A 15,707-nucleotide genomic window follows, 5' to 3' on the forward strand; every position below is an offset into this window, starting at 1 on the left:
GCTTTTTTTCGAAAAGTATTTTTTAAAAATCACTATTTGAAATATAAAATCCCTAAAAAATCGACTAATTCGACCTCTGTAATTTTTTGTCCTAGGGTGTAGTACCTTTAGGTCTTTAAATACCAAATTCGAAACAATTCTGGTCTATAATGTCGCTAAAATCATCAAAATAGCGAATATTGGGAGGTACCGATATACGTGGACTATACGAAGACGTGGACCTGAATAGACAATTTTCTGTCATAGGTTGAAATATCCAGTTGAAATATTCCAATACGAAATTCGAAACAAGTCCGGTCGCTCAAATTATTAAAATACCTTATATGGGGGTCATACGAAATTTTTTGTTGTAGGCCTTAGGGTCGCTAAAATCATTAAAATATCGAATATCGGGAGGTACAGTTATTTGGGGGGAATACAAATTTTCTTTTGAGACTTAGAATTTTACACTGATCAAGAAAATATATACTTTGTTGGGGACTATCATTTCGAGGAGTTACATACCGAATGACGAAGTTAATACAGGATGGGATTAAAAAACTGCTACAAAATCAAACGCCATAATTTTTAAATTTTATTGAATGAAATAGCATCAAATGTTAGAATAAGTTTAGATTTGTTCGAATTGATCACCTTTGGTGGTGCTGAGTCCTATTGGAATTTCCAAGGTCTGCGGCCAAAATGTTTGGTATCTTTGATTCAATACTTCACCAAGGTATTTTTTGGTCTTTTTCCATTTCCATTCCACTACTTTTTACTTTATTAAACCTTCAGCCGTATGGCTAGAGAGGGTATATCATTTGATACGGCCAAAAAGTGCCTCAGTAAAATAACGGTTTTAGAACCTATGTCACTTTGGACCAAATCCGTTTCAGGACATTTGGAGCCGATCTAGCGTCCGTCCGTCTGTCTGGCTGGCTGATGCGCATGATAACTCTCGACGGGAGTATCCGCTTTGGTGCAAATTTAGTACATCGTAATATTTTTGTCAAACTTAGGTCGAGTTCGGGAATGGGCAATATCGGTCCACTCCTTCTGGTATCTCCCTCACAATAAGTCGAAATTGTCAAAAAAATATTTTCTGTACAGAAAGTGAAAGGACAATCCGATTGTTCTCCAACTTTCCAAATCCTAATATTTGTATCAGTGCTAGGTCAGGTGCGAAAGTATCGGTCCACTCCATCAAGTACCTCCTCCAAAAAGAGTCAAATTTTGGAATAACTATAACATATAAAATGTGATGTAAGAGTCCGAAAATATCACACATCACAATATTTTAATTAACCTAAGGTCTGGTGTGAAGATGGAATATAATGGTCCACTACTTCTGGTACCGCCTCCAAAATTTTGAATGTTCATGAAGCCTTTAAAAAGCGAAATTAACATCCGATTCCATTCAGACTTGGTACATCCCAATATTTCCATCAACAAAAGATCTGTTATAAAGATTGTAGAGATCGGACCATTCCTTCTCGTACCTTCCCCACAAAGGGTCAAAGTTTTGAATAACCAAAACGAATATAAAATCCGAAATAAGCATCCGGTTCTCTTCATATTTCACACATGCCATTAGTTTTTCTAACACAAGATCTGATGTTAAGATGGGGTAAATCCGTCCACTCTTTCTGGTACCTCCCCTACAAAGGGTCAAAATGTTGAATATCCATGAAGTTCATAAAACGCGGAATTAACATCTGATTCCATTCGGACTTGACACATCTCAATATTTCCTTCAATGCAAGATCTGTTATAATGATGGTAGAGATCGAACCATTTCTTCTGGTACCTCCCCCACAAAGGGTCAAAGTTTTGAAAAACCAAAACGATTATAAAATCCAAAAATTCACACATGCCACAGGTTCAACTAACACAAGATCTGCTTTTTGAATAAGCATGAAGCTCATAAAATGTGAAATTATCATCCGACTCCGTTCCAGACTTGGTACATCTCAATATTTCCATCAATACCAGAACTGTTATGAAAATGGTAGATTTCATCTGGTACCTCTCCCATATAGGGTTCAAGTTTTTGAAAAGCAAAATGCTCAAAAAAGCGGAATAAGCATCCAACTCTCTTCAAATTACACACATACAAACATTTTAGCTAACACAAGATCTCTTGTGAAGATGATATATATCTGCGAACCCCTTCTGGTATCTCACCCACAAAGGGTCACAATTGTCAATAATTTAAGCTGCCGATACTTGCAAAACAAGTCAGCAATGCTTTAGAACTTCCTATATCTAAATATTTCTCTCAACCCAAAACCTGAGATGAATACGGAATTTATGACTTCGCATAAAATTGGATATAAATATTCGATTTTCTTGTAATTTTGTCTATACCAATATTTTTATCAGTATTTAATGAAGCACTAATTCCTTCAGAACCTACCCCATAGTGGGTCAACAACCTTAATAATCAGAACAGAACTCAAAATTTATTTAAATAATCAAACATTGGCTGAAGGTATACATCTGTCGGCAAAACCGACCGATGCTTTTTAACTTGTTATAAAAAATAAAACAAAAATTATTTATTTTTAAAAATTTTAATAAATCTACAAACAAAAAATTTACTTTTAATTCGGCCGATCCTCTGTTCCTAGGTTAGAATATAATGTAAGCTTTTTTAAGTCATTGTATATTTTAGGTATTTTTTTCTGGGACTATGAACTCTGAAATTATTTTTAATTCGACCAAGACTAATAAATTCATACACATTCCCCCACAGCCGATGTTATGCGTAACTTAGGAGCAGCTCACATTATTGCCATTGATGTTGGTTCGCAGGATGACACGGACTTGACAAATTACGGTGATGATTTGTCCGGCTGGTGGTTGCTCTATAAGAAATGGAATCCCTTTACATCGCCAGTGAAAGTACCCGATTTACCAGATATACAATCGAGATTGGCCTACGTCTCATGTGTACGACAATTGGAGGTGAGTGAAAATCGATTTGATTTTAAATATCCGATTTTTTAAACGTTGTCTTCATATTTTAGGAAGTGAAAAACTCCGACTACTGTGAATACATCCGGCCGCCAATTGACAAGTACAAAACCCTGGCCTTTGGCAGTTTCGATGAGATCCGTGATGTGGGTTATGTTTTTGGTAAAAACTATTTCGAAAGCATGGCCAAGGCTGGACGTTTGGGTCGTTTCAATCAATGGTTTAACAAGGAACCGCCGAAAAAGGACAACCACGCATCGTTGAGTGAATATACATTCATTGATTTGGCACAAATCGTTTGTAAAATACCCGATTTGGATCATCCGCTGCACACGATGGACCAGCACCAGCATAACTATTTCTATAGTGAAGATGAAGATTATGATGGGTATATATCGGAACCATCGATATACAATCGGGTGAGTAGTAAACAATAAAACCTTTAACAATATTCGTAATAAATCAACGATTTCAACAATCAGGGCAAGTCTTATATATATGGTCGATCAGTAAGCCTATCTAACTACTAAGTTTGTTGTTAAAATAAAAAATTGTAATTTAAAATTCAAAGAAAGTCAAATTAAATACAACGTTTATTGTCAAAAGTGGTCTTCTTGCCTGACCTTTAATGCTCCTTGAATCAGCGCTTTAATAAAATATAGAAATTTCAAAAGAAAAGTTTTATAAAAAAAATATTTTTCATTAGAATAAGAATCCAACCCCAGGATTCTCAGGCGAACTTGGGAAATCCTTTCAAATAAATAACTCTCTTATTAAAATATCTAAAAATCCCTATTATTTATAAGATCCATGATATTTAATACCGAAACTCAAATATTGTTGAAAAAATTCAAAATTAGGCATATTTTTTATAGCCCACACCACAAGGAGGTCAGGGTATTATGCCTTTGTGCATTTGTTTGTAACAGGCAAAAGGAAATGAGATAGACCCATAGTTCCTTTTGATGATCTGCCTAGAATCACAATCTGAGTCGATTTATGTATGTCCGTCCATGTTGTCTGAACGGCTGTTCATGTATTTTTGTAAACAAAGTCGCATTTACAGGATGAGATGAAAAAAATTCAACCAACTTCAGACTGCTGTCATTGTTAAGCCACTCGTCCGACAGTTCGTAAAATTGTTTCAGTGATAGCTCATTATATTGTTTACAAGCGTACAAAAGCATTTTGGTGAGAATTTTTCAGAAAAAAAGTTATTCATGTTGGAATTCAAGCTTGATAGTGTGATTTCTTTATATTTGACTGGAAAACCACCGTAAGTGGCTATCGTTAGAGCACTCCAGCATTTAAATGTGAACAAATCTTTTGTGTCTCGTACCATCGCTGAAATGCTGAAATGGCTCGTGAGCTGAACACATCGCAATATTCCATTCCGCAAATATTGAAAAATGAGCTCGGGATAAAGCCATTGAAATTCGAAGAAGTGCAAGAACTTGCACCGCAACAGAAAGAAAATAGACTCAAAAGAGCTAAAGAGTTGCTTCGCTTGGCCGAAAGATGTGAACTGCCGAATTTGGTTTTCTCCGTCTCCGATGAGAAGACATTCGTTGTCCAGCAGTTTGTAAACAAACAAAATGATCGTGTTTACTTGTCAAAAAAGAGGTCTGCTGAAAAAGTGCACCTTCGGTTGGCCACCAGAACTCATGCACCGGCCATGGTGATGGTGTGGGCCGCCATAACAGCCGATGATCGCTCTCCGCTCGTATTTATCAACCGTGGCATCAGAATAAATGCCGAATATTATCGCGAAAATATTCTGGAGACCTTGGGCACGCAAACATTTTGGCCGCAGACCTTGGACATTCCATTCCATCGCACTCAGCATGCGCCACCCAAGAATGGTTACAAAATGAGGTTTATCGCCCATTTCCAGCGCAAAATGGCCACCAAAAACTCCGGATACCAATCCGTTGGACTATTGTGTCTGGAGTAGTTTGGAAAGCAATGTTGGCACTAAAAGATACCAAAGCGTCGATCACCTCAAGCGAGCGCTTAGCCGGGAATGGGCCAAAATACCGCAGAGCAACATTCGGGCAGCGTGTGACGATTTCATTGGCCCTTTGAAGGCCATAATTCGTGCCAAAGGTGGCCAATTCGAACAAATCTAAACATTCTAAAATTTTTGTTTACAAACTGCTGGCCAACGAATGTTTTCTCATCGGAGAAAACCAAATTCCGCAGTTCACCACTTTCGGCCAAGCGAAACAACTCTTTAGCTTTTTTAAGTCTATTTTCTTTCTGTTGCGGTGTAAGTTCTTGCACTTTTTGGAATTTTAATGGCTTTACCACGAGCTCATTTTTCCATATTTACCGAATGGAATATTGCGATATGTTCAGCTCACGAGCCATTTTTCGGCCATTGCGACGCGGCTTTCGATCAAGTCGCTTCTTTACTTTTCGACCCATTTTTTCCATTTTCTTCCGGTTTTGGTTTCTTCCGTCCTTGACGTTGGGCTACGCTACCAGTATCACGGAAACGAGTGATGGCACAAACGATTTATTCGCATTTAAATGCTGGAGTGCTCTAACGATAGCCTTTTGTGGTGGTTTTCCAGCCAAATATAAAGAAATCACACTATCACGCTTGAGTTCCATTACGAATAAGTTTTTTTTTTCTGGAAAATTCTCACAAAAATGCTTTTGTACGCTTGTAAACTATATAATGAGCTGTCACTGGATTAATTTTAACAGCTGTCGGACGAGTGGCTTAGAAATGACAGCAGTCTGATGTTGGTTGCAGTTTTTTCATCTCACCCTGTATTAAAAAAATATATTTTTTGGAATTCCAATTTACAAAGTCAATTTAACTCCAAATATACAAAAAAATAAAATTTATTCTTCTCTGTCAGTCTCTCTATAGATCCTCTCTTAAAATAACCTTTATAAGCCTTTCCAAACCTGCAATTTCAATTTTTTTTATTATTCTATTTTTCTAATATCCCCCTTTATTTCTTTCTCTCCCATCCCCTCGTTACAGAATCAAATCAAAATGAAACGCACCGGCACCTCATTGTCCCTGTCGGAAAATGAAATGGATTCCGATATTGAAGTTGATCTCAGTTTGGCCATAAGACAGCATCAAAATCTTAAGACACGTAGCTCGCCACAGACACCCGTTAACTTGCCATGCTCACTGTCCAACATTGATAACATCGATGGTAGGCAAAATAATGTTAGTGTTGCCCCAACGCCCGAAGATGATGGCGGTATGACGATGCAAATGCGTTACAAGTCTCTGGACAATATGTCAACGAATACAACAACGCCAAAACAAATAAACCCACAACTGGGTGGTGATGATAATAATGGCAATGAAGAAAATGCCGATAGCAACAAATTAAGCACCGAAGACGACAATAGCAGCAGCAACAAAACCAATACCAACAACAGCACAACTACCAAAGCTAAGACATCATAACGCTTAGTTTTAAATTTTTAGATTTTATTAAAAAAAATCCTTTTTTTGTATTTTTGGTTTTGTATTTTTAAGATGCCCCTTTCTAAAAACACACACATAATCATGAAACCCACCACCCACTCTTCTCAGCCACCACATTTTAGTTTTAAGGTCACAGATTTTTTTCCGAAAAGAGACTGGCAAGTTTTCACTACCCACTTTCATTGTTACTTCAGAGAGTGTTTTTCTTTGGTCTCATTTTGTGGTCTGGAGGATTGTTGGCTTTAGCAAAATCAAAGACATGCCAACAAAAAAATCACTCAAGATCACAAAGACTTGTGTTTTTGTACTGAATAATAAAAACTTTTTTTTGTATATCTCTTCCACAAGAATTGCCATTATTTACAAAATGAAAAATTTAAAAAAAAATTGTTGAACGATTTTCAAAGAGTTTGCTCTATGCTCCCCACTCAAAAAAAAAAAAAAAAAAAAAAAAATCATGTCTACTAGTTTTGTAAGCTTTCTTTACTTATCCAATAAGCGTTCCAAATTGTTCGCCTTACTTTTTTTTTAGTTTAAAACTTCCCCTGCGTTTAGAGGTCATTTTAGTTTGTAAGAAATTGTTAGAGTTTTCCCCCTTTTCTTTCTATCCCCCTACTTCACCGTTTTTGCTTTTTTTATACTCTGTACATAAGAATTGTTATATAAAAAACAACAACAATAATGCACAAGATATTAGTAATATATATTTTTTAAAACAAAAAAGAATGGAATTGGGAAAAGGAGGATAGAAAACCGTTTAGCCAACATTACAAACAAGTTCTTTCTTAAGTAGTTTAAGCTACAAATTACTTATTAATTATAAACAAATAAATGATAAATAATAAAAAAAGAAATGAAAAATTATTTTCAAATAGGAATTATTTAAAAAAAGGATATTGAAACTTTTTTGAACTTATATTATTTATTATATATTACAAGTGAACATTTTGTGTTTGCTTTTTTATTACTAATTTGACACATTTCCATACCAAGTCGAAATCTTCCCTAATAGTTTATTTTTTGAGAAAGGTGTCAAAAGAAGAAATATTCTATATCTAATATGTTAAAAAAAATTACATCATTTATAAATTTCATAAAAATCTAAAAATTTTTCCGAATTTAACGCGAATTTTTTTAAAGTGTAATTTTTTAAGGATTTTAGAATTTCCTACTCACCAGATTAACTTTTGCCCAGCGCAATTAAAAGAAATCTTGCAGAAATGCAGACATTTTGCGAAAAACTTGTAATTCTACGAAAATAGAATAGGTAATTTTGAAATTAAAATGTAAAATTTTTATGGTATATATTGAGTATTTACTTTTCTTTTATTCAGAGACTCCCGATAAAATTTGATCTAGAATATTTCTTCCTTTGACATTATCCCCAAAAAATCAAGTATTAAGGTAGTTTTTGACTTAAAATGAAAACGTCTTAAATAAGCAGTCAAAAACGTAAACACTTTTAATAACACTATAAATCTCGAATATAATTTTTTTAAAAACTATTACACCTAGATATATGGTTTATATATAGTGAAATTTTGTGTAGAATATTTCTTCTTTTGTCACCCTCTGTCTGAAACGTTTTTAGTTTAGTTTTTAATTTTAAATCTTTCCAAATCTAGAAGAATTTTGAGAAAACTAACTAACAAAAACATACAAAAATAATTTTAATTTTAACAAACTTTTTGGCAGCCATCAGAGTCTCTAATCGAAGGCCCGTTTACATTTAATTTTGTAGCAATGGATTTCCAATCTGATTTTAAATTAGTTGGAACATGACCTTTGGTACACCCTTTTGCCCAGCATAGGTTTTTTTTCCAATTCGGAAACCAACATTTCAAATTGTTTTGCTGTTGTTATTTTCATGGTCAAATATCAAATACAAGATGCTTACAATATCAACGTCGACTAAAAAATACAATGTCGTCACAATTTTTTACGGCGACAGATATTCTCAAAAATCGACTTATATTATCGACTGATAATAGCAATAATTTGTCGCTATCGACAAAAAAAAGACAAGCCTAATATCATTATTGTCGTCTCGAATTTATTTTGCGACGACAACTGTAAATGAGCTGAATATTTGTTTGGCCCAACGACGAATTCTATTGAAATTGGTGAGAATCTGTTCAAATTTAGATATAGCGCCGGGTTAATTGTGCACCAAATCACCAATATCAGTTCAAATGACCTGAATTTTGGCACATCCTTCCTAATTCAGTTTAGAAGCAAGTACATTCAATTTGGAGAAAATCGGTTCAGATATGGCTATAGCTCCCATATATAGGTTTCATCCGATTTGGTGTATTAAGTCCCTCACATGCGTAATATGCACTCCACAACAATAACGTTTGATACCGGACATCAGATACTGCCCGAAAATACCTCTGACAGATTTTTATAAGGCTTTGATATACCTCTTCATCGGATTTTACGGTTATTGCTCAACATACAGGGTGGGATAAAAAAAACGCCACACTTTTTAAATTTTATTGAATGAAAGCAAAAAATGTCGGAAATAGAATCAAATTGTAGAATAAGTTTAGATTTATTCGAATCGGTCACCTTTGGCACGAATTATGGCCTTCAAACGGTCAATGAAACCGTCAAACGCTGACCCAATGTTACTCTGCGGTATTTTGGCCCATTCCCGGCGAAGCGCTTGTGATCGACACTTTGGCATTTTTTGCGTCAACCTTGCTTTCCAAAATCCTGCAGACACAATAGTCCAACGGATTGGTATCCGGAGATTTTGGTGACCATCGTGCGCTGGAAATTAAGCGTTGAACCCCATTTTTTAATCATTCTTGGGTGGCGAGTGGTGAGTGCGATTGTGATGAGTTCTGTTGGAATGTCCAAGGTCTGCGGCTAAAATGTTTGCCTGTCCAAGGCTTTAATACACCCTCCAGAATATTTTCGCGATAATATTCTGCATTTATTCTGATGCCACGGTCGATTAATACGATCGGAGAGCAGCCATCGGCAGTTATGGCGTTATGGCCCACATCATCACCATGGTCGGCGCTTAAGTTCTGGTGGCCAACCGAAGGTGCACATTTTCAGATGACCTCTTTGGCAGGTAAACACGATTTTTTTTTGCTTACAAACTGCTGGACAACGAATGTTTTCCTATCGGAGAACCAAACCAAATTCGACAGTTCACCACTTTCGGCCAAGCGAAGCGAACTCTTTAGCTCTTTTTGAGTCTATTTTCTTTCTGTTGCGGTGTAAGTTCTTGCACTTTTTGGAATTTCAATGGCTTTACGCCGAGCTCATTTTTCAATATTTGCCGAATGGAATATTGCGATATGTTCAGCTCACGAGCCATTTCAGTTCGTTGGCCACTGCGACGCGAGATTCGATCAAGTCGCTTCTTTACTTTTCGAACAATTTCTGCTGATGTTGCTGTTTTCTTCCGTCTACTTCCTTGACGTCGGGCTACGCCACCAGTATCACGGTAACGAGCGATGGTACGACACACAAAAAATGTATTCACATTTAAATGCTGGAGTGCTCCAACGATAACCACTTGTGGTTTTCCAGCCAAATGTAAAGAAATCACACCATCACCCTTGAATTCCATCACGAATGACTAACTTTTGTTTTCTGGAAAAGTCTCACCAAAATGCTTTTGTATGCTTGTAAACAATATAATGAACTGTCACTGGAACAATTTTAAAAGCTGTCGGACGAGTGGCTTAGAAATGACAGCAATCTGAAGTTGGTTGCAGTTTTCTCATCTCACCCTGTATATGAATTCCTGGCGTTTAGGTAAGATTTAGACTTTTGATGTCTTCTAGGACCCATAGTAGAATTTTATGACAAATAATTTTTTAGAATTTTTTGACTTGCTATGATCCCCGTTTAAAGGGAGGCAGAATATTTTTTTTTTAAATAAGCATGTCATTGAATTTTAAATTTTAACATTTTATTTACAATTAAAGATATTTTACAAAATCTCCATATTAATTGTACAATTTTAATTTTTTTTATTCATATTTTTTTTTTTTAATTTTTTCTTTTTAAAATTTTCCACATTTCAGTGTAGTAGAATATAAGTGTTGATCTCCCCCTCCCGCAGAAGATTTGTGTGCGAATCCATTAAATCGTTGCCGTATTTTTTTTTTTTTTTTTTTTTGAAAACAAAATAAACAAAAATTAATTCAGTTTTAAAATAAATCAATTTTTAATTTCTATTTATTTTGTTGTTCATCCATTGAGGTCGTGTCGTGTCCAGTGGTTTTCGTTTTTATCGCCTAAGAACAGAAACAACCGGCTGTCACCGTCACAGTTTTGAATTTCCATATCTGTCGTAAATCATCGGGTAGCCAGGCGAGAGTTAGGTCCTTTTGCATATTATCCATAAGAGTGCGAAAGGTCAACACCTTCACTTTATATTCCAAGGGACGGCAGACGGAACCACTCCAACATTTGGCTGCCAGTTCATCGGTTTGACACACGGCGTTGAGGAGATAGCGTGGAAAGTGCTGTTGGCCCAAGTCCACTAAATCGTTCTAGGAGGGGAGGAGAGAGAAAGAAAAAAATATTAGAAACTGATATGAAATATTTTTAACGATTTTAAAAAAGTAAACAATTTAGAAAGGGTATCTGCAATAATATTAAATATAAAAAAATGCCAAAAAGTATGAGTCGGTTTTGCCGATTTTGCCAGCCAATGTCCGTTTATATCAATATATTTTGACTTGCGCTATGATTATTCAAACTGTTGACCCTTTATTGTGGGTGGGGTACTAGAAGGAGTAGATCGATACTAAGGATGATAATAATATTACGATTACGAAGGTTGGACAAAATCGAATACTTCCTTTGAAAGGTATCAGGCGTACTATCTCTGATTTAAAAATTATACAGGATGAGATGAAAAAAACTGCAACCAAATTCAGACTGCGATCATTTCTAAGCCACTCGTCCGACAGCTATTAAAATTATTCCAGTGACAGCTCATTATATTGTTTACAAGCGTACAAAAGCATTTTGGTGAGAATTTTTCAGAAAAAAAGTTATTCGTGATGGAATTCATGGGTGATAGTGTGATTTCTTTATATTTGTCTGGAAAACCACCACAAGTGGCTATCGTCCAGCATTTAAATGTAAATAAATCTTTTGTGTCTCGTACCACCGCTCGTTACCGTGATACTGGTAGCATAGCCCGACGTCAAGGAAGTGGGCGGAAGAAAACAGCAACATCAGTAGAAATGGTTTGAAAAGTAAAGAAGTGACTTGATCGAAACCCCCATCGCAGTGGCCGAAAAATGGCTCGTGAGCTGAACATATCGCATCGCAATATTCCATTCGGCAAATATTGAAAAATGAGCTCGAGGTAAAGCCATTGCAATTCCAAAAAGTGCAAGAACCTACACCGCAACAGAAAGAAAACAGACTCAAAAGAGCTAAAGAGTTGCTTCGCTTGGCCCAAAGTGGTGAACTGCCGAATTTGGTTTGGTTCCCCAATGAGAAAACATTCGTTGTTCAGCAGTTTTTTAACAAACAAAATGATCGCGTTTACTTGCCAAAGAGGTCAGCTGAAAATGTGCACCTTCGGTTGTCCACCAGAACTCAAGTGCCGACCATGATTATGGTGTGGGCTGCCATAACAGCCGATATTCGCTCTCCGCTCGTATTAATCGATCGTGGCATCAGAATAAATGCCGAATATTATCGCGAAAATATTCTTGGGGAGGGTGTATTAAAGCCTTGGGCACGCAAACATTTTGGCCGCATACCTTGGACATTCCAACAGGACTCAGCACCATCGCACTCAGCACGGGCCACCCATGAATGGTTACAAAATGAGATTCCTCGCTTCATTTCCAGTGCACAATGGCCATCAAAACCTCCTGATACCAATCCTTTGGACTATTGTGTCTGGAGTATTTTGGAAAGTAAGGTTGGCACTAAAAAATACCAAAGTGTCGATTACCTCAAGCAAACCCTTCGCCGGGAATGGTTCAGAGTAACATTCGGGCAGCGTGTGACGGTTTCATTGGCCGTTTGAAGGCCATAATTCGTGCCAAAGGTGACTAATTCGAACAAATCTAAACTTATTCTAAAACTTGATGCTATTTCCGACATTTTTTGCTTTCATTCAATAAAATTTAAAAAAAATGTAAAAATGATGGCGTTTGACTTTGTTGCAGTTTTTTTATCTCACCCTATATATACCCTCTGAAGCTTGTATGGGTTAGAGTATAAAAATCCTCGTTGATAGTCCCTGAGAAAATAATTTAAAAAAATCGACAAGGACTTCCTAGTCCTTGAGAAAAAAAATTTAAAAATCGCCAATTTCAAATTGACCTTGACAAAATAATTTTAGAAAATCAAAAATTTTAAGTGGTCCTTGAAAAAAAAAAATAGGAAATCCTTCACGTTTATAGATAGTACTTGAGCAAATAATTTAAAAAATCCCTAATTATAAATATTCCTTGGGAAGATAATTTTTGAAAATCCTTGACGTTTATACATAGTCCTTGTGAATATAATTAAAAGAATCTCTGATTATAGATAGTACTTGAGAAAATAATTTAAAAAAAATCCAGGACTATTTGTAGTCTTAAAAAAAACTACGAAAAAAATAATTAAAAAAATCTGCATGTCCTAAAATCGATTGTCCTTGAGAAATTCAAAATTTTTATGTATTGAGTCCTTGACCAAATAACTCAAAAATCTCTGATTATGGATAGTCCTTGAGATTGTATATATATATTGTATATATAGTCTTTGTGAATATAGTTTGAAAAAATCCTCGTTGCTGATAGTCTTTGACAAAATATTTTCAAAAATTCACGTTTCTAGAAAGTCCTTGAGAACATAATTTTAAAAATCGTCGATTACTGTCCTTGATAAAATTAATTTTAGAAAACCAAAATTTTTTTGGTAGTCCTTGAGGAAATAATTGAGGAAAATCCACGTTTGTAGATTGTCCATGAGAAAATATTTTTAGAAAATCCTACACGTTTATAGATAGTCCTTGAAAAAAATAATTTAAAAAAAATCAGGATTATATATACCCTTGAAGAATATAGTTTGAAAAAATCCACGTTTTGGATAGTCCTTGACAAAATAATTTAAAAATTCCACGTTTAGAGAAAGTCCTTTAAAAATAAAAAAAATTCGAGGATTTTTGATCTTCCTTGAGAAAATAATTTTGGTTAATAAAAATTTTTTTACGTAGACCTTAAAAAATAATTAAATCCTCGTTTTGGATAGTCCTTAACAAATTAATTTAAAAATTCCACGTTTAGAGGAAGTCCTTTATAAAATAAGTTAAAAATTCGACCATTGTCCTTGAGAAAATAATTTTGGAAAATCAAAATTTTTAAGTTGTCCTTGAGAAAATTATTGAGAAAAATTCACGTTTATAGATAGCCATAGAGCAAATAATTTTAAAAAATCTTTCACTTTTTTGATAGTCCTTGAGCAAATAATTTAAAAAATTCAGAATTATTTGTAGTTTTTGAAATTATAGTTTGAACAAATCCACGTTTTTGATAGTCCTTGAGAAAAGTTTTTCAAAAAGCTAAGTTTATACTTAGCCCTCGAGAAAATACTTGAGAAAAATCCTGTGTTTTTGATAGTCCTTGAGAAAATAATTTTGGAAAATCAAAATTTGTGGTAGTTCTTGAGAAAATAATGATAGAAAATCCTTCGCGTTTCTAGACAATTCTTTACAATATAATTTAAGAAAATTCCCGTTTCTAGAAAGTTCTTGAGATTATAATTTTAAAAATCGATGATTATTGATTGTCCTTGATAAAATTATTTTTGGAAATCAAAAATTTTTAGTTAGTCCTTGAGGAAATTGTTGAGAAAAATGTATAGTCCTTTAGAAAATATTTACAAAAATTCACGTTTAAAGATAGTCCTCGAGAAAAAAAATTAAATAATAATTTAATACAATAATAAAATAATTAAAAATGTCTCTATTTAAGATAGTCCTTGAAAAAATAATTAAGAAAAATTCGTGATCATGGAAAAAAATTTTTAAAAAATTTAAAAAAATTTAAAAAATCCACGATTATAGAGAGTCCTTGAGAAAATAATTTAGAAAAATCCACGGTTGTAGGTAGTCCTTGTAAAAAGTGACCTCCATCTCCTCTCGTGAAATCATGCCCCCCCTTAAACTCACCTTAATTTTACAATCACAACCCCGGGCGGGTGGTGTACCCAAAGGTGTGCCAATGGCATTACCATTTCGCTTCATATCCATTTCTTTGTTCGAATCCGCAACCAGGTCATTATAGAAATCCTCGAAATTGGCCACTGGCAAGGCTGATAATTTGGGAGCCAAAAAATCACTAGACAGACCCTCACCTTCCAAATCCATGGCATTCGCCGGTTCGTCGAAAATATTATGACCTTGAGATTTAAACGGGGAGGGAACCTCTTTAAATATGGGCATATTTTCATTCAAATCTTTGTCGGAATACAATTCCTCCTGTAGACGTTCATTTTCACAGTTGACAAAATCCCGTTCAGGTTTTAAAAAATCCAACCATTGATCCTGGCAATTTGATTTGCTTTGATATTGCAGAGGTTTGCCCAGTGAGTCATCGTGGAATTTAGGTGCGAAATCCAAAAAGTCGTTGACATTATTTGAGATTGATGGCGGCTTATAGGAATCCCTGGAATCGGCATAAATTCCTGGTGCCGAAAGCACCGACGATGAGCTAGAGCCAGAGTGTCCTGTTATGCTACGTATCAAATGTTTGTCCATCAAACGATTGCCACAGATAACACTAAACAAAATGGTGGCCAGTACCAAAGTTGTCTGGCGAAGGAGAAAGGGGAAAATGGGTAATTTATTTATTTTTCACTTTTTTTTTAATTTTTTTAAAAACACTTTCACAATTTGTTTTTTTTTCACACTTTTCTCACCCAAGGCATTTTATTTTTTTGTTTCGTTTCGATACTTCTGGTCACACTTTAGTACACCAACTGACAGCTGGCTAATTTGGACTTGGCTTTTATAGCCATTTCGGCCACTAAGAGTTCCATTGTTTTCACCAGAACACGCTTCGATTAGACGGGCATCGAATTTCCTTTTGTTCCACCTGGAGTCTGGATGATGGAAGGATATTTCAATTATCAATGGTGGTGTATATGAATATGTAGCTCAGCAATCCTTTTGTTGTGTTGCAGGGATGTCACTTAATGGGTTAATGAAGCGACGTCATATCTTGTCGCCTGGCAATGAATGAAAATGGATGGCATTCATTTTTGAGATTTGGAACATATTATGGGAGAGGAAGGTGAGGCAGACATATAA

The 15,707-nt window shown here is 35.2% G+C and overlaps 2 protein-coding genes across 6 annotated transcripts in view; one reads left to right on the forward strand and one right to left on the reverse strand.

Annotated features, from left to right (window-relative positions):
• LOC101897743 (neuropathy target esterase sws) overlaps positions 1–7,141 on the forward strand; it is a 57,603-nt gene extending 50,462 nt beyond the window's left edge. For all 5 annotated transcript variants that reach the window (XM_005181278.4, XM_005181277.4, XM_059122049.1 and 2 more), the window contains 3 exons: positions 2,735–2,946; positions 3,009–3,374; positions 5,954–7,141. In XM_005181278.4, coding sequence (XP_005181335.1) covers positions 2,735–2,946; positions 3,009–3,374; positions 5,954–6,394 — 1,019 coding nt within the window. In that variant the 3' untranslated portion in view covers positions 6,395–7,141. The remainder of the gene's footprint in view (positions 1–2,734; positions 2,947–3,008; positions 3,375–5,953) is intronic.
• A 3,267-nt stretch (positions 7,142–10,408) lies between these two features.
• LOC109612165 (uncharacterized) lies at positions 10,409–15,488 on the reverse strand. Its single transcript, XM_020035953.2, has 3 exons — positions 15,317–15,488; positions 14,568–15,209; positions 10,409–10,935 (listed from the first exon to the last, which is right to left on the reverse strand). Exons 1-3 carry the CDS (start codon positions 15,323–15,325, stop codon positions 10,678–10,680), a joined length of 909 nt encoding a protein of 302 aa, XP_019891512.1. The 5' UTR covers positions 15,326–15,488; the 3' UTR covers positions 10,409–10,677.
• Positions 15,489–15,707: the final 219 nt, after the last annotated feature.

The sequence above is a fragment of the Musca domestica genome, unplaced genomic scaffold, assembly GCF_030504385.1.
Source record: "Musca domestica strain aabys unplaced genomic scaffold, Musca_domestica.polishedcontigs.V.1.1 2, whole genome shotgun sequence".
NCBI lineage: Eukaryota > Metazoa > Arthropoda > Insecta > Diptera > Muscidae > Musca > Musca domestica.